We start from the raw sequence: 24,632 nt of genomic DNA on the forward strand, positions 1-24,632 counted from the left end.
GAACGATTGATTTCGGACGGAAATCGATCGTTCTGTCAGCGTTTGCACAACGATTTCACAGTAGATTCGATCACAGTGATCGAATGTGCTGTATATCGGCGGGAAAATCATTAGGTGTAGATACTTTCTACAAAGAGAAGATAGGTGACTGGTCATGTGACCAATGCCAGGGCATTACTCATTTTTGCCTTGAGAAGCAAGATAACAGCTGCTGATTGACTATACTATGTTTCCAGTCTCCAAGCTCCTTCTGTTTGTGCTTTGTCTTATTGCCTAGAAGCGTGAAGCAGCTCAGTCAGAATTCATATGTAGCCGGCTGCAATATGGAGTATGGAAATCGGCTGCGAGGGATTATTATACTTTAACAAAACCATTGATCAGCAGAATTCCATATGGAATGTCTGTGAGGTGAAGAATGAGCTGCCTCCTCTCAATCTACACAACTATCGTAAGCCATCACCGCAACCAGCAAATAAATGACCGAACAGGCGCCTAAACTGAACGTTATTTAAAGAGGCGATGACAAAGTGGACAGTGTAGAAAGGAACACTTTTTCCAGTGTCCTATCTGTCATTTTCCACTGTGGAAAGAATCTCTCTCAGCAGAAAAACGCAGACCATTCAGCCAAGCATCCCTAAAGAGCCTATCTGTAATTGATAGCTTTAGCCTGGCTTAGGACTGAGCTAAATAATAACGGGAATAAACGTGTTATGAGGCTGGAAAATATGGACCAATGTTGAATTCCACTGAAAACTATTCAATTGCTAATCAAGCTCAAATGAAGGGCTTATTCAAACCCAAAGAAAATTATACTAAAAAACAAAGCAAATAGCAATGTGCACATACCCCAAGGAGTTTGATTAGGCATTTAACTTGTGTTTAAATAACATTTGAAAGGACTTCAAATGCAGGATAATAGGGCAAGCTGAGTGAGGGAAAAATAAAAAGGCCAAGCAAATGGATTTCTTATGCATGCAAACACTTCTGCATTAGATCTCATTTAAGTGCTTTGTATTTAAAGGGAACCTGAAGTGAAAGGGCAATGGAGGCAGACATATTTATTTCCTATTAAACAATGCAAATTGCCTGGCTATCCTGCTGATACTCTGCCTCTAATACTTTTAGCCATAAGCCCTGAACAAGCATGCAGATCAGATATTTCTACGACTAGATTATTGAAACTGCTTGTTTCAGTTATGTGATTCAGACACCACTGACCAGAAAGATCAGCAGGGCTGCCAGGCAACTGGTATTGTTTTAAAGGAAATAAATATGGCAGCCTCCATAGGTCTCTCACCTTGGGTTCCATTAAGGCTGGATTCACATTAGGCACGTTGATAATGTGTGTAAACTGCAATTGAGACTGGACATTAGTTTAAAGTCTGCATACAGCGAGTTAGAATAACATGATCTGTTAAAGCACAAAGATGTGAACAGGCCCATAGAATTGAATGGGCAATAAGTTGACATGCAAAATTATTCTGCAACACAACTGATTCAGAAAGAAAGGGCCCTAAGGCCTGGGACCAACTTGTGATGGGAAAATGCTCTCAAAAACGATGCAGTTTCTTTTCAGAGTGACTTCATCGCGATTTCAGGGAAAGGGATTTTGGGCCCTGCTTTCCCTTATGAAGGTGCTCTGTAAATGCTGCAAGCAGAGCAATTGCGGATAATCCCAATCACTCCTGTGGTAGAATGGCCATTCACTTTCAGCAGCAGAGTGCGCCGGCGATTCCTAGAAAGTGTAAATTGCTGCTGAAATCGCTCTAGTGGGTCCCAAGCCTGAAGCAGTACTGATGTACAAAACAGGTTCACACACTTATTGGTGGCTGCACTAGCACTGTGGTAGGGGTCGCAGTCATACTTGCCTTTCCTCCTATACAGTACTTCACCCACTGGGCTTGATGCAAGAACTTGCAGTAATATTGGCATGAACAGACATTCGCATGGCAATATTACCTTTACTATAGGCACTGTGTACCGTGAGTTATGCCATCAGCGCGACTCACGGTACTCGACTAACATGACTGTTGCTAAGGTAACATGTACTACTAATGGTAATCATTAGTAATGCGCCCTACCATAGCAACGGTCACTCCAGCAGAGTACTGCGGGTCCCGCTAATAACTGCAAGTTCTTGCATCAACCCCATTGTCTTTTTGGCAGCCAAGGAAACAGCCCATCTTGGTAGGCTCCTTGCATTTGTGTGGTGATTATGTATGAGCAAAATGTGGCCAAGTGTGACAGGAAAAGGTCGGTGAGTGGATGGGGAGGAAGGGGGTTTAGGAGGTGGGCTGAGAGGCATAGCAGGCCCCAGGAAGCTTGGGAGCTGTGGAACAGGAAGTTGAGAGCAAAGAGGATGGCGGTATGCAGGCTTACTTTTCCAAATACAATATACCACACAAAGTTGTTTTTATAAATCTCAGATCTGCTTCAATATTGCAGATCAGGTGTAAAAATACATTTTAGGAACTCTCTGGCCAGGAGCCCCTGCACCAGCCAGCTACAACCAAGGCTCTATGTGACATTTTCCTTCTTGCTCCAGAACAGACGCAACGCATCAGGGCTAATTAGAGAGTTCAGCTCCGTGCTGAAGTTCACCTAAGGAAATATTTCTTGAGAAGTTTCCAGTTCCGCCCCGAGAGATTCAGTGTTACGAAACCTCAAGGTTTCCATTTGTGTGTTGCCAAACACTGCGGAATACAGAAGGTTATCAGCCAGATTGTTTGTATGCAGGGCTCCTTGCAGCACTGGCTGCTTCCTGTCAAACCTCAGCCAATCCTCTCTGTGTGGCCATACAGGTTATTCCCCTGCTTCACACATACTGCATGCTGCAGCAGTTGTCTCTTCAGAGTGCATGAAGGAAGTGTGACAGATACAGAAGCTGCGTATCTCTATTCCCTGCTCAATAACATGCCGTGTGCCTGGCATTTGTGTTGCTCCCCTGCCCATAATACAACCTCAGGCCACCGATATAGTGCTCGGACTTCACTAGATGTATACTTAAAGAGAAACTCCAGTGAAAATAATGTAATAAAAAAGTGCTTAATTTTTACAATAATAATGTATAAATTATTTAGTCAGTGGTTTCCCGGTGTAAAATCTTTCCTCTCCCCGATTTACATTCTGACATTTACCACAAGGTGACATTTTTACTGCTGGCAGGTGATGTCAGTGGAAGGAGATGCTGCTTGCTTTTTTTGGCAGTTGGACCCAGCAGGAAACAGATGTTATTTCCCACAATGCAGCGAGGTTCACAGACAGGAGACTGCCAGGACCATGGTCCTCACAGTTTCCTGTGGGAGGGGTTTCACCACAATATCAGCCATACAGAGCCCCCTGATGAACCGTTTGTGAAAAGGAAGAGATTTCTCATGGGAAGGGGGATATCAGTTACTGATTGGGATGAAGTTAAATTCTTGGTCATGGTTTCTTCTTAAATGTTCCTGACCAGTGACTCAAACAGGCCAATCAATCAGCACAAGAGCCTGACAATACACAAAACCTGAAGGGAAAAAGTTCCCCAAATGGGTACCTCAATAGAGGGAAGTGTCTGGATAATCCTGAGGCTCCCCCCCCCCCCCTACCCCTCACCTCCACCAATCCAGCGCTGTGAGCCCTGGAACTTAATAAACAAGTGCCTTGTCTATGAGAGTGCATGGCTGCCCTCCAAGGAACAAGTGCAGGTTGCATTGTGCAGGCGCAGGACGCCTCATGCCTGCGCAACAGCATGGATCTGCTTGGCGGAAATAGCCGAGCGGCTCTGTGCTACTGTGCTGCCCTGATGTGCTTGCCCAGTGCGGCTGCCTCGCTTACTCACAGGTGAGAGCGCAACCACGGACTTCCAGGGAGCTTGGCCTCCAGCAGTGGTCTGGCGGAGGACGTGAAAAGCCTATGAAGGATAAGTATCGGATTCTTTCTTTAAACTTAAAGGTTTACTACACGGAAGTAATTCCACAGTCCTCTCAGTAAGAGTCTTCTTTAAAAGGGAAGTGCACTTGTACACACACCACACACACACACACACACACACACACACACACACACACACACACACACACACACACACACACACACACACACACACACACACTTTATAAGCACTGCTAATACAAAAAAACCTCATGAATTAGTCCTTTGAGCGGACATGCAGGCCACACGTGCCCTATCCAACCATTTCTTAAGTTCAGTCCTCCCTTTTGATAACTTTTACAGAAATTACGTTCTACAGATTTTAGTATGAGCAGTAGAGGTGGTCAGTGGGGTGAAAATAACTTGATGCAAAAGTTATGCAACTTTGATGCACATTTTTGCAGCTTGGAAAAGGACCAATCAAATGCTGCTAAACACCACCTATGCTATGAACAAACAGCAAAAAAAAAAAAAAATATTTGACAGGCACGTGCAAGGGTGTGTCTGACCACGTTTACATGCCAATCACACTGCAGCATGGAGACAGACCACACGCGCTCCCTGTAGCTGGCAGGTGTCAGAGGTACAGATTTGAAAGGCAAAGCAGAAAGGATAGAACACTTCCTCAGCCTAAACTCATCCAGGAGGCAGTAAGACTACACACATCATTGTCAGCAGTGGGTAAGCAAATCCCTGGCTCACAATATTAAATGAAATCATCTAGAGCAGCCAATCAGGAATGGCTTTCGGTTGCTCAGACTGCTGAAAAATTTCCTCGAGACCTACTAAAGTCAGCCTCTCTGCTCCTATAGGATTCAGTTCTCCTTCCTGTTTGATTTAACATTGGCTCTCTACAAAGCTCCTCCCACCTTCCTAACTTTCATTGAATCTACCAGTGATCTATTGGCCCCTGTAATCCTGAAAACTAAACATTTTTCGTTTATTGATGGGAAGCATGAGTGGACATAGAAGTACATTTTTGTTGAGGCTGCGAGCTGAGAAGAGGGGCAATATTCATGGCCACTTAGCTCTACACTACATCAAGCAGTACAAGGTTAGCAGAGGTAGTAGAAGTCTCATCCAAACTATTAGATACTGTAATCTCATAGAGAGAAAGTTCTTAAATCTATTACTAGTCCACAGTTGGGCAATGACAGTGCTTGTTAAAGGACAACTGAAGTGAGAGGGATATGGAGGCTGCCATATGCATTTCCTTTTAAGCATTACCAGTTGCGTGGCTGTCCCGCTGATCCTGTCTCTCTAATACTTTTAGCCATAGACCCTGAACAAGCATGTCACAGATCAGGTATTTCTGACATTGTCAGGTCTGACAAGATTAGCTGCATGCCTGTTTCTGGTGTGATTCAGACACTACTGCAGCCAGATAGAACAGCAGTGCTGCCAGGCATCTGATATTGATTAAAAGGGAAATCCATATGGCAGCCTCCATATTTTTCTCACTTCAGTTGTCCTTTAAATCACAGCGCTACTGACCAGAGTACGACTCTCTGATCAACAGGTTAAAGAGTTGAAACAGGTCATTCAGTTAGGTGCTCATCATTCTACAACCACTAAATCAGATTGTACGGTCAAAATTGTCAGGTTTATGGCCAGCTTGCCTTATCACAGCCAATGACACAATCGCTATGTGTACCCAAGAAAGACGCGGTTACTGTACAACTTGGCCTTTCTCATTTGTTAGCGGTTAAGGTGGCAACACATCTAGCGGTTTTGCAGCCTGATAGACCAAACGATCTGATCATTTTACCTGGTCGAGAGAATTGAGGGTGTTCCAGATTGTGTGATCAACAATAATTGACCAATATCTGGGTGGATTGAATCGATTTGACAATCAAGTAAGAAAGATCGTAAGGGAATTGGCTACTGTTTACATAATTTCCATCGACAAAGAATACATTTTTGGATTCCTAGCATGGCGGCATATCGTTCAGATCGATTAGTGATGGTGAGGACATAGCTTGTAGTGTGTGGGCTACTAGTCGACTGACTTTCCATGAATCACACTGCAGTTGATCGTTTAATAAGTCAATCGCTTCATCACTTGATGCAAAATCCCAAGAGGTAGGGCTACTTTTAATTTGTGCCTTGTAAATTAAAGACCAAGGTATATCGCAGACTTCAAGTAAAAGAAAAAGTAAAGAAAAAAAAACCTTTAGCTAAAAAAAAAACATATAACAAAAATAAATAAATGAATTAAAAACTACAAAGACAAAAACCAAACAACTTGTAAACAAATCTAAAAATTTAGAAAAGATGGCAGATTTTAGCTCCACATCCTGCGTCGTTTGGTAAAATGTATGCCAGCATACGAATAAAATATGTACAGATTAAAACAAGAAAAAAAAAGCAATAGCAAAAATAAGCAACTGAAAAGAGATGAGTAAAATGATGCAAGAAATAAACAAATAATAAAGTTTAGTGTGTGAGATCTTACCCTGGCGTCATTTTGGTAGAAAACGTCACAGTCTGGCACACAGGCCACCAGAGAGGCGAAACTGTAGTTGAAGTTTCTAAAGTGCATGTTTGGCTGTTGGGTACCCTGAGCTGCAGTGAGAGGAGGAGGAGGCACACTGTGGTGAACAGGACAGGAGAGTATTCCACAATGCAGAGCAACTGTAATCATCACTGTTTATAAGGCAGGAGGGCTCAACTCCTCCCAGTCAAACTCTCCAGATAGTCTGCTATGGGGCAGCACATTCCTGTGTACAGTCCTACATGCTTTGCAAGCGCAGCCGGGAAGAGGACTAGCTAGAGAGAGAGGGAGGTGACGTCACTATTAGTCACTTTCCCTATGCTAATTAAGTTTGCCTTTTTTTTTTTCTTAGCAGGATGGAAAAAACAGCTGAGGTTTGCACAGCAGCTGCTTTATCAGACCTTTGGCTGCATAGTTTCCACTGCTAGTAATTCCATTGAGCACTCAGACTTACATGCTCTCTCCACTTGAGCCCGGCAGCCTGTCTTAAGATGGAAAATGTTAATGCACAGGCCCAGGCTGCACAGATACAAACAGGTATTATCTGACAGGGACACTTCATGCTGAAAGGGGTCACTGGGGATAAAAGACACAATGGCAGCTATTTATAAAAGGAAAAAACACACACAAGGAAAAAAATTACATTTGTTTTTCCGCTTTATAAAACACGACTGTCGCTTTAATAACACAATAGTTATAAGAGGGACATTGGTATTTAGCACTTGACCATTAATGCAGTATTCACCTAAACTGGCAGATTGCATAGGTTTGGCTGATGATTCTTTGATTGTAAAGCCGCGAGATTATAATAATAATAATAATAATATAACGCAATTAGATTTTTTTTTTTTTTTGCACAAACATAGCGCATGCTGCATTTTCCTGCATTTGCGTTAAAGACAATGGACGCACATCAAAGTCGCATGGCAAATGCAGTACTATACAATTTTCTTGCAGTTTCCAGGTTTTGTGCAAAAAAATTAAAAAACAATTGAAAAACGGTGCCAAACCCACAGAAGAATGGTGTAAGGGCCCGTTCACACTAGGGGCGTTTTCTGCCTTTTTACAAGTGCAGGCCATTTTTAAAATCGCCCACAAAACACCCGAGCAATGATTCCCTATGAGAGAGTTCACAGCTGAGCGGATCGTTTTCAATCCGCTCAGCAGAGCCTGTTTTTGCTATAATGGAAGGTATGAGAAAAACGCAAAATGCTCACAAAAACGCTTTGTGCAGCGATTGCCTTCTTCAGAATAAATACATTGTATTTATTATTTTCCGGGTCACAGAGTTCACTTCCTGACTTGCGCCCGGACTGAATTATAAAATCGCTTTCAAAAGCGCTTTTTACAAAAACAGGGCGCAGTAGAGCGCCGGGAGGGAAAAAAACACCGCACAAAAACGCAAAATGCTTGCATTTTCATTTTTAGGTGTGAATGGGGCCTAAAAGAGAAGAATTGTCTTTGCATCACAGTGCCATTACCATTTTCAGTAGAAAAGGGCACTTAGAGGGGCGGGGGAAAATGAGTTTAACTTACCCGGGGCTTCTAATGGTCCCCCGCAGACATCCTGCGCCCGCGCAGCCACTCACCAATGCTCCGGCCCCGCCTCCGGTTCACTTCTGGAATTGCAGACTTTAAAGTCAGAAAACCACTGCGCCTGCGTTGCAGTGTCCTCGCTCCCGCTGATGTCACCAAGAGCGTGCTGTGCAGGCACAGACTATACTGGGCCTGCGCAATACACTCCTGGTGACATCAGCGGGAGCGAGGACACGGCAACGAAGGCGCAGTGGTTTTCTGACTTTAAAGTCTGCAATTCCTGAAGTGAACCGGAGGCGGGGCCGGAGCATTGGGGAGTGGCTGCGCGGGCACAGGATGTCTGCGGGGGACCATTAGAAGCTCCGGGTAACTTCAACTCATTTTCCCCCGACCCCCCTACAGTATCCCTTTAACCCTCCTGGCGGTTCATTAATTCTGCCAAATAGGCAGAAATACTTTTTTTAATTTTTTTTTTCGTTTTGTTTCATGTAAAGCTACCAGAGTGGTAGCTACATGAAACAACACTAGAGGGCGCATGTGTCCCTCTATTGCGATCGTCGCCGGCATCAATAGCAAACGGGGAAAGCGTATATAACGCGTTCCCCTGTTTGGATTTTCCCATCGCCATGGCGACGATCGGAATGACGTCATGGACGTCAGACGCCTCCGATCCAGCCATTAGCGCTGCCTGGAAGTCATTGGTCTGGGCAGCGCAGGGCTCTGGCGGGGGGGGAGGGTGTGGGGCGGCCTCTTCCGCCGCTGCGTGCGGACGATTGCCACATAGCAGCGGCGATCGAACTGTACTTGCGGCTAGCAAAGTGCTAGCTGCGCATACAGCACTTTAAATGGGGTGAATTTCCCCACCAGGGGCTGAGATATCCTCTGCGAGGGCTTACCCCCGCTAAGAAGGTTAAAGGACAAATGAAGTGTGAAGTATATGGAGGCTGCCATATTTATTTCCTTTTAACCAATATCAGTTGCCTGTAGGGTTGCCACCTCATCCCTTTAAATACCGGCACATATGAATTATACATACCTTGTGGCTAGTTAGATGCAGTTTAGGCACTGAGTATGTGTCAGTAGCCCCAGAACCTGTATAATTCATATGTGCTGGTATTTAAAGGGATAAGGTGGCAACCCTGGTTGCTTGGCTGTACTGCTGATCTATTTGGCTACAGTAGTGTCTAAATCACACGAGAAACAAACATGCAGCTCATCCAGTAATCTAGTCAGATCCGACAATAATGTCAGAAACACCTGATCTGCTGCATGCTTGTTTTGGGTCAATGGCTAAAAGTATTAGAGGCAGAGAATCAGCAGGACAGCCAGGCACCTGGTATTGCTTATAAGGAAAGAAATATGGCAAGAGAGTGATAGATAGCGAATTGGCTAATTTCTGAAGATACAGTAGAATCCCTTTATAGTAAACTCAAAGGGATCAGGAAAAGAAGTTTACTATATCAAAAGTTTACTATATCAGAATTCACCATCCATACAAATACATTTGCTGGGACCTGAGGACTGAGTTTACTATATCCAGATGTTTACTATATCAGAGTTAACTATAACGGGATTCTACTGTATAACAGTACTGAGATCTGCAGATATCTTTATGAAGATGCATACACACACACACTGCATGCGATTCCGATTCCACTTTTTAATTGGTTTTTACATCGGATTCCGATTTTTAATCTTTACTGCATGCTGCATTTTTTGATCCGTTTTTTCTGTTGAATGTATACAGGGAAAATCTGAATTGAAAATTGAAATCGGAATCAGAAACGGAATCGCAAAACGGATTTGCAGTGTGCAGGGAACCTTACTGTGACCCGCAGTAAATGGACTCGATCCTTCGGGCAACAGTTTGGAACTGAATGCTGTACAGACGTGTTGCTACCCTGCAGGCTAGCAACACATCCTGCTGCTATAGAGGAGGGAGAAGTGATACCTTGAAAGAGAGAGGAGTAAGGAGGAGAAAACTTTAGGCATGCTGTGCAGTACAGGACAATAAACATGTTACCAGTTGCAGTGAAGCATACTTTTTATTTACTGTATGCTTCATGGTATGCGTTGCATTGCACTTGTAATGCACAATGAGACTTTTCCCCTCTGTTGCACTTGAAAACCAGTTTTTACAGGGTATGCAAAGGCCCATTGTGAAACTAGCCTTAAAGGAATCATCATCCAAATACTGCTGTCCCATGATATACTGTACTTAACAGGGGCTTCCTCTACCCCCTTACAGCCGACATGTCCCACCTCCCTGCTCCGCTCCCAGTCACCGGCACGGGGTCCCCGCCGGTGCAGAGGCTGACCTCAAGGTCTCGCCTGCTCGAGCGCAGCTGTCAATCAACACCACGTAGTCTGCAGTATACTGTGCAGGTGCAAAACTATTGTGCTTGTGCTGCACACTGCAGACAACGTGGACTTGCTTGACAGTGGCGCTCACTCAGGCGCAGTAGAGGCAGTCGGCCTCTGCACCGCGGGGACCCCAGGTTGGCGGCTGCGAGTGAAGATGCAGTGTGGTTCACGTCGGCTGCAAGGGGCTGGAGGAAGCCCCAGGTAAGTAGATCATGGGCAGCAGTATTTGATGGATGATTCCTTCAGGACTTGTACACATGCCAGATGGAACTCGGCTGAGGATGCCGATAACGGCCTCCAAAAGTCCAGGCACTATAGTGACATATTAGAATGGAGTACATTATTCAGGATACCCACTTGTACATAATTATCCTGTTTCAGCACCAGAAACACTTCCTATAGTTATATATTGCTGTATATTCATATTTAGCACCGCCCTCGTAGCCTAGACTGTATATTATGCAGGATTCTTCCCCTAGAGCATTGTGGGAGAGCACGTATCCAAACGGCAAACAACTGAAAGTATTGGCAGTGTTTCCCCGCACAACTGCAGGAAAATGCTGCTGAATCGGTGCATTCAGCCCTAGCGGAAACAGGCCCTAAACGAACATTCCGCAGAGATCACCTGTCGTTACTAAATTTCAGGAAAAATAATTGGGGAGAGGAAAGATTTTACAATGGGAAAACACTGACTAAACACTTTAGAAATAAAATAAATATTGTAAAAAAAAAACATTTGGGGTGGAAGGAGAGAATTGGATTAAGCTTCTTGTATCATCTGCGGACACAGACACGGTGCAGAGTTATTTGCAGCAATGCAATGTCTACTGAAGCCAGGATTACTGGCAAAGCAGGTAGTTTGGGTGCCGGCAGTCTAGCCTCTACCTTGGGTCAAAAATATGGAGATGCGGTGAATAAAGATTCTCTAGTCATCACTGGGTCACTTTAGCAGGAGTTAAAAGTAAAGGCTGGTACACACCTTGAATTTTGATTGGCCAATCACTGACCAATTTTACCACTTCCATGGAGTATGAGAGTTTACCTATATTATCTGTTAATAGTATAAAAAAAATCTGCTAAGTTTAATATTACATGGAGGCGGAGTCGAGGAGTCAGAGCAATTTTGGGTAACCGGAGTCTGAGTTGGAGTCGGTGATTTCATAAACTGAGGAGTCGGATGATTTATGTACAAAATCCACATCCCTGGTAAGTATTAGACTAAGGAGTCGGAGTCGAGGAGTCTTTCTGGGTACCTGGAATCGGAGGTTTCATAAACTGAGGAGTCTGAGTAGAAAATTTTTGTACCGACTCCACAGCCCTGAAAAATTGGCCAGTCATTGGCCAATTTTACCACCTGAGATAGATTAAAAGAAAAAAAATTATTGCAGGCTGATTGGTCCCTCGCTGTCTTCCTAGATCACCTGGCTCCTCTGCTAGGCAGCCCAATAATTACCTCAGTCGGGGCTTGCTGTGCATGCGCGGCCTGGTTGCGTCCCCTGTCATCGTGAGAGATCTGCGCAGGCGCAGAAAGCTCCTGGCCACGGGTGCACGACAGGGGAGTGCGTGCAGCCACACTGCACCTGCGCCGACTGGTGGCTTTACGGAGTTACCCAGCGGCCTGGGAAGACTGTGAAGGACCAATCAACCTGAAAGGAGTTGAATGAAGCCCCAGGTATGTATACTTTTTTTTCTTTCAATCTATTTCAAGTTTATCTGAATAATACTGGTCTCAGGTACACTTTCAGGAAACTAGGCCCTGTGAGAGAAATCTTTCTGCATCACCAGGGGGGCATTGTATGTAAATGAGAAGGAAGAGAGATCAGTACATGTTGCATCAAGAAGAGGAAGCAGCTAATAGCACTTCACTTCCTGTAGGCTCCTTGCACACAATAGGTTTCGCTACTAGGGTTTTTTTGTAAGAGGACGATGGGGTCACGTTAATAAACAAGAGCAGTTTTTGCCATTTTCCCATGTTTGCGGGGAAATAATTGCCTGTAACACACATAAGAGACATCAATTCCCGAACAGCAAGAAGAGGTCAGCTCCCTTTGGATGTGGAAACAAGCGCTGAATTACCGACCGCACCTTACTAATGTGTTTGCTGTAAGGCCGCTCTAGGAAATCGCTATACTCAAAGGAAAAAAAACGAGAGGAGATGGAGCAGTAATTATACTGTCCTCCAACATCACCCCTCCCAAATCCAAGCAGAGAGATTTAACTGTTACCAGTGCTGGCTGGAGAGCGCTCTCTGTCTCAGAACACTAAATAGCCATACACACTATATCACAGTCTCCCGATCCATCTGGGTCTATGCTTGCATGTAACTAAAGAGCCTGGGGACCCAGTGAAAGTTTTACATTGATACAGATTTTTGATAAGGCACTGTAGGCACATGCCTACAGGCGCTGTATGTTGGAGAGGCGGCCCCTACTCCTCAGATCACTGACCTCAGGAGGTTTGTCTAATCCATGCCTCATATCATTGACATCAAGCACTTACACCCTAATCCTTTTCTCATGTCACGAAGGATAATAGGAGACAGGGATTATAGTGTAACATTCTAAGGACAGTTAGTGACATAAGGCAGGGATTGAGTTCTGAATATTTTAATTTGGAGGTGTGGTCTGTGTTCAGGGGCGGGGTTTAGGGTGTCAGAACGCCTGTGCCTACAGGCCTTCAAGTTGTAAATCCAGCCCTGGGATCCCTAATCCCACCAAGGAAAGGTGCAGTGTCAGAGAGGTGTATTTATAGTAAGGAAATAATTGGTTAAGCATAACCACTGTGCAATGTACATGTAGAGGTGTTCAATATCAGCATCGCACCAATAAGAAGCTAATCAGAATGATGGAGCGCCCCCTATTGGGCCCCTCAGGTCCAGGAGCCCCAATGCGGTTACAACCTCTGCATCCCCTATTGCCGCCGAGCCACACTGGATTCCAATCAGATTACAGCAAAAATCGAATAAAATAAACCACCGACACTGCCATTGCTAGCTTAGTACCAATAAATGCAGCACAAAGCTATGCGGACGTCATAATCCCCAATAGCTCTCCATGAATAACAAGTGCAACGGGTCTCGATTAACGTTAGTTTGATGTGTAAATCAGAATGAACGCACTTTGGTGCAGTTTTTGATCAATTTATGCTCAACGCAATGGTGTCATTTGATAGAACCTCTGATTGGTTACATGTGACGCCAGACAATTGGGAGAACATGGCTGAAGTAGGTGATTTGGGTGCTGTCACACGAGCCCCACTGGCCGTGAACACGCAAAACCGTCCGATCCGATTCTAGCACACAGATTGAGAGCTATGGACGCAATCTGCGTAGAATTGGCGGAGTTTGAGCGTCACGACGCAGTAGGGAGCCTGTGAGGTTACGAAAATACACTTTTACTCCAACCCAGGGGTAGATTTGCCACCATCTCTGTTTTCTATCAGCCCAGAGATAACTGCTAACTGGCTATAGACCTGTGAAACAAACAACCGGTTAAAACTGTGCAATTCCTATCTATCTATCAAAACAGTAGCGTCCCTTCGGAAGTTTAGGTCTCGTCTGTGTATACTGAATAGAAGGTTTTACTGAGAGGTAAAGACCTTTTAAAAAGCCTTTATTTGTTACAATATAAATAATTAATATATACAGACAATCGTGAACAATTAAACGATGAGAGACAGTGATAACACAGTACATAAAAGAAAAAGGGATAAAAAGAACGAATACTTATGATTCTGTGGAAAGTCCGTTCGGGAAAAGACAAAGTTCCTTTGTTGCAGTTAGTTCGCAATATGGCCGAACCACATGGCCGTTGCTCCGCCTGCAAGATGGCCACTGCTATTTCCCCAAGCAGTGGCAGTCTTTTCGGTATGATGGAAAGTGGGGGAATTGGCTGAGGGTCCTCATGCAATCAGTTTTGAGCACTGACATTTCTGGGCGGAGTCTCAAGCTCAGCCCAGGGGCGTGTCAGGCAGTGAGTTCTCAGGGGAGGAACTTCCAGCCATCCACAAAATATGTCCAATTTCATACCCCGCCGGGGTTTTGTCGCACATGCAAACCGATTTCATATTCAGATTGGGCTGAGAATACACGTTCATAGGACATCAAACTTGCAATATTTGGGGCGCACGGGGACCCCATTATTCATATCTCAGCCCCTGCTCGGGTTACCTGGCTATGTCTAGTATCACCATATTCTACAGAATTAGGGAAACAAAATTATGTAATTTTCATATTCCTCCCATGGATGGTATTTGCAAAATGTGACAAAGTTATCAACACCATGCATTCCATACTCAGTTTAGTCGGTGCCGTCAAGACTGGGAGGAATGTAGGTGTCAATAGACCTCATGCTGTGCTAGCTTCCCCTGTTGAATAGACTCTGTTGGTATTTCAGCTCTGCCCAATTAGCACATTAGTGTCACCAGAGCTTTTCCGGGAGCCTTAACAGGATTTCTTGCTAAACCAGGTTGCTTTAGCCATATGCTAACGCAGGCCCATTCAGCCCTCATGGCAAAAGGGGGGGGGGGAAGGCAGGAAGGAAAAACTTCTATTTTAAAAATAAAGAATGTCAGTTTTCCGATCACGGTTGCGATCGGACACTCGGCCGCGAATCCTCGGACGACTGGGCGTCGCCCGGCGTCACACCTCCCCCTTCCCGAGCTCTGCTCAGGGAGGTGTCAACAGGACGCCTTCCGTAGCAGCTATTGGCGCTGTTGGGTCGGGTTCCCCCTGACACCGCGACAGCCCATCAGCGTTTTGGTGTCGGCTGCCTGCTTTGTGTTGGATCGTAAAGTCGTACTGCTGCAATGACAGGCTCCCCCTTAGGAGCTTGCCGTTGGTTCCAGCAGTACGGTTTAGCCAACTCAGGGGATTGTGATCAGTGACGATCGTGAAGGAGCGGCCGTACAGATACGACTGCAGTTTCTGTAGGGCCCACACGATCGCCAGGCACTCCTTTTCAGTTGTGGAGTAGGCTACCTCTCGGGGCAGGAGCTTCCGGCTCAGGTAGAGGATAGGGTGTTCATCCCCCTTTCCATCCACCTGGCTGAGGACTGCGCCGAGACCGTAGTCAGAGGCATCGGTTTGCACCACAAACCGACGACTGAAGTCTGGGGCCTGAAGCACAGGGGCGCTTGCGAGGGCCTGCTTCAAGGCCTGGAAGGCATTCTCGCAAGCGGGGGTCCAGCTAACAACCTTGGGGTGCTTCTTGCTAGTGGCATCGGTCAGGGGCTTCGCCAGTGTACTATAGGCGGGAACAAATTTCCTATAGTAGCCGGCGGTCCCCAGGAACGCCTGGACCTGCTTTTTCGTGATAGGTCGAGGCCATGCCAGGATGGCGTCCACCTTTCCCGTGTCAGGTTTCAGGGTGTTACCCCCCACCCGGTGACCTAAGTACTGCACCTCGGTCATGCCAATCTGACACTTACTCGGTTTAACCGTCAGATTGGCCATGGCCAGCCTCTCTAGTACCTGGGACAGGTGTTTGAGGTGTTCTTCCCAGGTGGGGCTGAACACCGCAATGTCATCCAGATACGCTACAGCGAACCCTTGCATTCCCTCTAGCAGGTCGTTCACGGCCCGCTGAAACGTGGCGGGGGCGTTCTTCATCCCAAAGGGCATCATCGTGAACTCGAAGAGGCCGAAAGGGGTGATGAAGGCCGACTTTTGCCTCGCGTCAGGTGCAAGTGGTATCTGCCAATACCCCCGGCTCAGATCCATGATTGATAGGTACCTGGCTGCTGCCAGTGTATCTAGCAGCTCATCAATGCGAGGCATGGGGTAGGCGTCTGTAGTGGTGATGGCGTTCAGTTTCCTGTAGTCTACGCAGAACCGAGTTGTCTGGTCCTTCTTGGGGACCAGGACAACAGGGGCTGCCCAGGCACTACTGGACTTTTGAACCACCCCTAACTCCAGCATCTCCCTCACCTCCTTCTGCATGTCCGCCTGTACCTCGGGAGAGACACGGTAAGCGGATTGCCTGATGGGGGGATGGGTACCTGTATCTACCCCATGCACCGCCATACTGGTCCGCCCCGGGATACCGGAGAAGGTGTGCTGGTACTGGCCCAGCACCTTCTGTAACTGCTCTTGCTGGGCTGAGGCGAGCTGTGGATTGACGTTTAGGTCGCCGTCCACATCTCGTACGTCAGCCAGCAGGTCTAACAGGGGGTCTGCCTCTCCCTGCTCTAACCGGCTGCACACTGGCAGCGCATACTGGGTCCTGTCATGGTGGGCCTTCAGCATGTTTACATGAAAGCTCTTCTGCTTCCTGCCCCCCATGTTCACTAGATACGTCAGAGGGTTTAACCGCTGCACTACAGTAAAAGGCCCCTCCCAGGCTGCTTGCAGCTTGTTCTGCCTCACGGGAAGAAGGGCATATACCTTGTCACCCACATCAAATGACCGCTCTCCAGCAGTGCGGTCGTACCATGCTTTTTGTTTGGCCTGAGCCTGGGCCAGGTTGTTGGTCACTACTGCGGACAGGGACTCCATTTTGTCCCTGAACTTGAGGACGTAATCGACCACGGAGACATCAGTGGGGTCGCCCTTGCCCTCCCATGTCTCCCGCATCAATTGTAAGGGTCCTCGGACATTCCTCCCATACAGGAGTTCAAACGGGGAAAACCCGGTTGACTCCTGCGGCACCTCCCTGTACGCAAACAACAGATGAGGCAGGTATCGTTCCCAGTCCCCACCTTGCGACTCAACAAACGTGGTCAGCATTTGCTTCAGCGTCCCGTTGAACCGTTCACACAGTCCATTGGTCTGCGGGTGGTAGGGACTGGAGACAATGTGCGTCATGTGTATCTTTTTGCACAGGGCCTCCATGAGTTCGGACATAAACTGGGATCCCTGATCGGAGAGCATCTCCGCAGGGAACCCGACTCGGGAGAAAATGTTAAGTAGCGCGTCTGCTACCTTGTCCGCCCTCAGGGAGGAAAGCGCCATGGCCTCAGGATAGCGGGTGGCGTAATCCACCACCGTCAGGATGTACCTTTTGCCACTGCTGCTGGGAGTGGGCAATGGTCCAATTATGTCGACTGCCACTCTGTGAAAGGGCTCACCTATGATTGGCAGTGGACACAAGGGAGCCTTGCGGGGGTTCCCAGCCCGTTTTACCTTTTGGCAAACAGTACATGAGCGGCAATAGTTGGTCACATCGATCCGCATCCTGGGCCAGTAGAAATGACCCTGGATACGGTCAAGTGTCTTGTGGATTCCCAAGTGCCCTGCCAGGGGAATGTCATGTGCGGACTTCAGCACATGCCCCCGGAAGGCACTGGGTACCACAAGCAACTTGGTACCCACACTTGTTTCACCTTCGGTGGGCTGTACAGGCTCGCTGTACAGCTTACCACCTTCCCAATATACCTTGAAGGTATCTTCATTCGTGAGGGGCTCCGAAGCCTGCCTTCTGAGTGCCTCGAGGCTAGGGTCAGTCTGGAGTGCTTGCACAAATGCAGCACTCTCGCTCTCAGCCAGCTGGCCCGTGGCATATGCAGTTAGTGGCTGAAGGCTACCATCCCTGTGGTCAGAGGAGGGGGAGGAGGCCGGAACCTCTTCCACCTGCTCTGAGCCCAGGTTCTGAGCAGCGCGGCTGCGTGTCACTGCCAGTACAGGTACACCTTCAGACTGGCACATACTGGCATTACTCACATCCTGGCTGCATGCATGAATTACAGTGACAGGTACAACAACATTTTCATCACAAACAATCGGTATATCAAACACAGGTACCTGTGACACAGGTACTATTGGACTCGGTACCCCTGGACTGGGCACATTCAACCCACCTCCCCCCTGTTCTTGCCCCTTGGTGCAAAGTACCTTAGTGTGGGCGGAGAGTCCGTCTCCCTCCTGGCAGTCTGAGGGGCTTGGGGCAGGTTCATAATAGGACACAAGCTTGCCCAGGTCGGTCCCCAACAAAACTGGGACCGGCAGTTGGTCCAGGACCCCAACAACCTTCTCTTGAACCCCCACCCCCCAATCGATGGACACCCGAGCCTGGGGAATGCGAGAAAGAGTGCCCCCCACTCCAGTGAGGGTAAGGTATTTGTCAGGGAGGATATTTTCCGTCGGGACCAGGTGCGCACGCACCAGGGTGACATCCGCTCCAGTGTCGCGGAAACCGGTAACAAGCTGGTCGTTCACTGTAACCAGCTGGTGGTTGCTCGTAGCGGAGTGGATCCCTCTCCCACCTGCGAACATGACGTTGTTGGGTGCTCCCGGCTGGGGTGCGCTGGCTGGCGGCAGTTGCCGTGGGCGAGGTGTAGGTGGTGCAGGAGCTGGCGCGGTCTGCCTCCGCTCCGGGCAGTTAAACTTCATGTGTCCGGGCTTGCGGCAAAAGTGACAGGTGATGCCCTCTGTTACTGCAGGCCTGGACGCAGCAGCTGCGCTGGAGGGCCTCTGGGGCGCACGGCTCACAGAGGTAGGAGAGTCTGCAAAATTGTGGGACTGACCTCCTCTCCAGCTAGATGGGGCAGTCCTGCGGGTCTCCGGCACCCTGGTCGTTGCAAAGGTCTCAGCGAGGTCTGCAGCGACCGTCGCTGACGCCGGTCGGCGCTCCAGCACAAACTGGCGTACATCAGCCGGGCAAATGTTCAGAAACTGCTCCAGGACGATTAAGTCCTCCAGGACACCGTAAGACCCTTTAGTGAGGCCTAGCGTCCACTGGCGGAGTGTGGTGAGCAGACTGCTGACCACATCTTGATAAGAATCAGTAGATTTTTTCTGCCAGGACCTGAACCTTTTCCGGTAGGCTTCTGGCGTCAGCTGGTACTTAGTGATTATAGCCTCCTTTATAGCGGTATAATCAGTGTCCTTTTCCACAGGCAGCTCTGAGAAAGCATCAAGCGCTTTGTAGCGCAGCAAGGGTGTCAGATGTCTGGCCCACTGGTCTTGGGACAGACGATACTGACGGCAGGCCTTTTCGAAAGACCTCAAAAACAAGTCAATGTCAGTGTCTTTTTCGATAATAGCAAATTTAAATTTTGCACTTACTGGAGCGGCAGTCCCTTCAGCAGGGAGGCTGGGCGTTGAACTCCGGCTGGCTTGCTGCACTTTCGCCATGTTCAGCTCATGCTGTCGTCTCTCCCGCGCCTCTGCAGATTGGCGTTCCTCTCGCTTTTGCTCCGCCATGTACTGCAGGTACTTGTCCACATCAGTTTCCATCAGCTTTTGCAATGCCTGCTGCATTACTGGATCAACATAACTGGACAGTCCAGTACTGGCCGGTTCCAGGCGAGTACTTTCAGGGGTTCTGGGGTCGGGGATCACACTGACAGCCTCCTGCGTATCTGTTGCCGCATTGCCCGCGGGTTGCTCAACCTCGGTACGCACAGGATCTTCAGTCTCTGGTTCCCCTCGACTTGCGTTAGATGAGCCGGTGTCCTCCACAGTGGACACCTCCAGCGTCCGCAGATTCTGGCTATCCCATCGGTACAAGTCCGTTATCAGGTCCTGCTGTTTCTTGCCGCGGATGTCCATGCCTCTCGCCTCGCACAGACTCTGCAGGTCGGATAGGACCATGACCTTGTAATTCCCGGACATTTCCATGCCAAATAAAAGAAAACTTAGGGGAGGGGTACTGGTTACACAGTCTCTCTGTATATATGAAAAATATATTGCACTCAGTCACTACCAACGAATTAGTTCGTTTCTCGATAGGGCTAATTCGATAGCCCTACCTGAGATACTATCAGCACACACAGATCCCAAACGCTGCCGACCACTGTCACACGAGCCCCACTGGCCGTGAACACGCAAAACCGTCCGATCCGATTCTAGCACACAGATTGAGAGCTATGGACGCAATCTGCGTAGAATTGGCGGAGTTTGAGCGTCACGACGCAGTAGGGAGCCTGTGAGGTTACGAAAATACACTTTTACTCCAACCCAGGGGTAGATTTGCCACCATCTCTGTTTTCTATCAGCCCAGAGATAACTGCTAACTGGCTATAGACCTGTGAAACAAACAACCGGTTAAAACTGTGCAATTCCTATCTATCTATCAAAACAGTAGCGTCCCTTCGGAAGTTTAGGTCTCGTCTGTGTATACTGAATAGAAGGTTTTACTGAGAGGTAAAGACCTTTTAAAAAGCCTTTATTTGTTACAATATAAATAATTAATATATACAGACAATCGTGAACAATTAAACGATGAGAGACAGTGATAACACAGTACATAAAAGAAAAAGGGATAAAAAGAACGAATACTTATGATTCTGTGGAAAGTCCGTTCGGGAAAAGACAAAGTTCCTTTGTTGCAGTTAGTTCGCAATATGGCCGAACCACATGGCCGTTGCTCCGCCTGCAAGATGGCCACTGCTATTTCCCCAAGCAGTGGCAGTCTTTTCGGTATGATGGAAAGTGGGGGAATTGGCTGAGGGTCCTCATGCAATCAGTTTTGAGCACTGACATTTCTGGGCGGAGTCTCAAGCTCAGCCCAGGGGCGTGTCAGGCAGTGAGTTCTCAGGGGAGGAACTTCCAGCCATCCACAAAATATGTCCAATTTCATACCCCGCCGGGGTTTTGTCGCACATGCAAACCGATTTCATATTCAGATTGGGCTGAGAATACACGTTCATAGGACATCAAACTTGCAATATTTGGGGCGCACGGGGACCCCATTATTCATATCTCAGCCCCTGCTCGGGTTACCTGGCTATGTCTAGTATCACCATATTCTACAGAATTAGGGAAACAAAATTATGTAATTTTCATATTCCTCCCATGGATGGTATTTGCAAAATGTGACAAAGTTATCAACACCATGCATTCCATACTCAGTTTAGTCGGTGCCGTCAAGACTGGGAGGAATGTAGGTGTCAATAGACCTCATGCTGTGCTAGCTTCCCCTGTTGAATAGACTCTGTTGGTATTTCAGCTCTGCCCAATTAGCACATTAGTGTCACCAGAGCTTTTCCGGGAGCCTTAACAGGATTTCTTGCTAAACCAGGTTGCTTTAGCCATATGCTAACGCAGGCCCATTCAGCCCTCATGGCAAAAGGGGGGGGGGGGAAGGCAGGAAGGAAAAACTTCTATTTTAAAAATAAAGAATGTCAGTTTTCCGATCACGGTTGCGATCGGACACTCGGCCGCGAATCCTCGGACGACTGGGCGTCGCCCGGCGTCACAGGTGCGCAGCTTGGCAGGTGTTTAACTGGTGCCAATATCGGGTATAGGTAATTGTGCTCAGAGCCGGGGAGAAGTGGAAAGCAAATGTGGGAGTAGTAACCGATCAGTGCATAAGTAGCCAATCAGATTCTATATAGGTTTGTAGAAAAGCAGCCAATGGGTTACAAATAGCAAGCCCCAGAGGGGGGAGGTTAGGTTTAGGCATTGGGTGGCGGTTAATTTAAGGTGTGTGTGTGTGTGTGTCCCGGTACAGGCGCGGAGCTAGGGGGGGGGGGTCGGGGTAGGTCAAGTGCCCCCGGGCGCCAGGTCACTGAGGGCGCCCAGCTGAGCTGATTTTTTTGTTTTTGTTTATCTTTCTCTGCGGAGGGGAGCAGCGCAGAGAAGAGAAGAGGGAGAGCTATGCGGACGGTGGAGAAGGGGGCCATCTCCCCCCCTTCTCTCACCTTAGGGCTCTCCCTCCCTCCTTGTCCCCTCCGTTATTGTCCGGGTGTCTGGCGCAGCGGACGGGACTTACCTCCGTCTCGCTCCAGCGCCGGCCGGAAGTTCGGGTCCCGCAGCCGCTGCTCTGGTCTGGACTAGACCAGAGTAGCGGCAGATCCATCCGCACTGCGACATGACGGAGGTAAGTTCCGCCCGCCGCTGCCAGCACCCGGACATTAATGGAGGGGACAGCGAGGGAGGGAGAGCAGCTCTCCCTCTTCTCTGCGCTGCTCCCCTCCTGCTGGGGAGCCAGGGAGGGGGACACCTGGCTACCTACTCTGGGCACATATACCCCTGCCTACATATACTGGGCATATATACCCCTGGCTACATATACTGGGCATATATACCCCTGGCTACATATACTGGGCATATATACCCACTGGCTACATGGACTGGGCATATATACCCCCTGGCTACATATACTGGGCATATATACCCAGGCGCGGAGCTAGGGGGGGGTCGGGGTAGGTCAAGTGCCCCCGGGCACCGGGTCACTAAGGGCGCCCAGCTGAGCTGATTTTTTTGTTTTTGTTTATCTTTCTCTGCGGAGGGGAGCAGCGCAGAGAAGAGGGAGAGCTATGCGGACGGTGGAGAAGGGGGCCATCTCCCCCCCTTCTCTCACCTTAGGGCTCTCCCTCCCTCCCTCGCTGTCCCCTCCGTTATTGTCCGGGTGTCTGGCGCAGCGGGCGGGACTTACCTCCGTCTCGCTCCAGCGCCGGCCGGAAGTTCGGGTCCCGCAGCCGCTGCTCTGGTCTGGACTAGACCAGAGTAGCGGCAGATCCATCCGCACTGCGACGTGACGGAGGTAAGTTCCGCCCGCCGCTGCCAGCACCCGGACATTAATGGAGGGGACAGCGAGGGAGGGAGTGCAGCTCTCCCTCTTCTCTGCGCTGCTCCCCTCCTGCTGGGGAGCCAGGGAGGGGGACACCTGGCTACCTACTCTGGGCACATATACCCCTGCCTACATATACTGGGCATATATACCACTGGCTACATATACTGGGCATATATACCCCTGGCTACATATACTGGGCATATATACCCCCTGGCTACATGGACTGGGCATATATACCGGGCATATATACCCCTGGCTACATATACTGGGCACATATACCCCTGGCTACATATACTGGACATATATACCCCCGGCTACATATACTGGACATATATACCCCCTGACTACATATACTGGACATATATACCCCCTGACTACATATACTGGACATATATACCCCCTGCCTACATATACTGGGCATATATACCCCCTGCCTACATATACTGGGCATATATACCCCCTGCCTACATATACTGGGCATATATACCCCCTGACTACATATACTGGGCATATATACCCCTGGCTACATATACTGGGCATATATACCCCTGGCTACATATACTGGGCATATATACCCCTGGCTACATATACTGGGCATATATACCCCCGGCTACATATACTGGGCATATATACCCCCTGGCTACATATACTGGGCATATATACCCCCTGGCTACATATACTGGGCATATATACCCCTGGCTACATATACTGGGCATATATACCTCTGGCTACATATACTGGGCATATATACCCCCTGACTACATATACTGGGCATATATACCCCTGGCTACATATACTGGGCATATATACACCCTGACTACATATACCCCTGCCTACATATACTGGGCATATATACCCCTGCCTACATATACTGGGCATATATACCCCCTGCCTACATATACTGGGCATATATACCCTTGCCTACATATACTGGGCATATATACCCCTGCCTACATATACTGGGCATATATACCCCCTGACTACATATACTGGGCATATATACCCCTGGCTACATATACTGGGCATATATACCCCTGGCTACATCTACTGGGCACATATACGCCTGACTATATATACTGGGCACAGATTATTCTCCTGGCTACATATACTGGGCATATATACCCCTGGCTACATATACTAGGCACATATACCTCTGGCTACATATACTGGGCACACATACCCCTGCCTACATATACTGGGCACATATACCCCTGGCTACCTGTTCTGTGGACATCTCTACCCCTGGCTACCTGTTCTGGGGACATCTATACCGCTGGCCACCTATTCTGGGGACATCTATACTGCTGGCCACCTATTCTGGGGACAACTATAGACCTGGGGCTACCTATTTTTGGGGAACCACGTCAGATTGAGTGTATTTTGGAGAACTGCTGCCAGGTGAGAGGTGTCTACCATATTAAGGGGGCATTCTACCTATTTATGTGAAATGCTGTCTATTTATGTGACTCATGACTGCTGAATTTGTCTTGTTGGGGGCCTCATGGTTACTGAATTTGTCTTGTTGGGGGCCTCATGATTTGTTGGGGGCCTCAAGATCGCTGAATTTGTCTTGTTGGGGGCCTCATGATTGCTGAATTTGTCTTGTTGGGGGCCTCATGATTGCTAAATTTGTCTTGTTGTTGGCCTCATGATTGCTGAGTTGGTTATGTTGGGGGCCTCATGATTGCTGAATTTGTCTTGATGGGGGGGGGGGGGGGGGCGCTCATGATTGCTGAATTTGTCTTGGAACATGCTGGAAGGTACATACTGAGGGAGGGTGGGTGAGCGTGAGCCTGCTAACCTCCATATACATTTGGCTCCACCCATAACCACGCCCACATTTATTATGTGACCACGCCCCTTTGTGGCGC

The 24,632-nt window shown here is 48.1% G+C and overlaps 1 protein-coding gene across 2 annotated transcripts in view; it reads right to left on the reverse strand.

Moving 5' to 3' along the window:
- RCAN1 (regulator of calcineurin 1) overlaps positions 1 to 24,632 on the reverse strand; it is a 119,636-nt gene that overhangs the window by 10,581 nt on the left and 84,423 nt on the right. Inside the window, exon 1 of one of the 2 annotated variants that reach the window (XM_068270451.1) lies at positions 6,368 to 6,650. The exons of the other annotated variant lie outside the window; for it this stretch is intronic. Coding sequence (XP_068126552.1) covers positions 6,368 to 6,556 — 189 coding nt within the window. The 5' untranslated portion in view covers positions 6,557 to 6,650. Of the gene's footprint in view, positions 1 to 6,367; positions 6,651 to 24,632 lie in introns of those variants that run through there. 2 annotated transcript variants of the gene reach the window in all.

The sequence above is a fragment of the Hyperolius riggenbachi genome, chromosome 2 (assembly GCF_040937935.1).
Source record: "Hyperolius riggenbachi isolate aHypRig1 chromosome 2, aHypRig1.pri, whole genome shotgun sequence".
NCBI lineage: Eukaryota > Metazoa > Chordata > Amphibia > Anura > Hyperoliidae > Hyperolius > Hyperolius riggenbachi.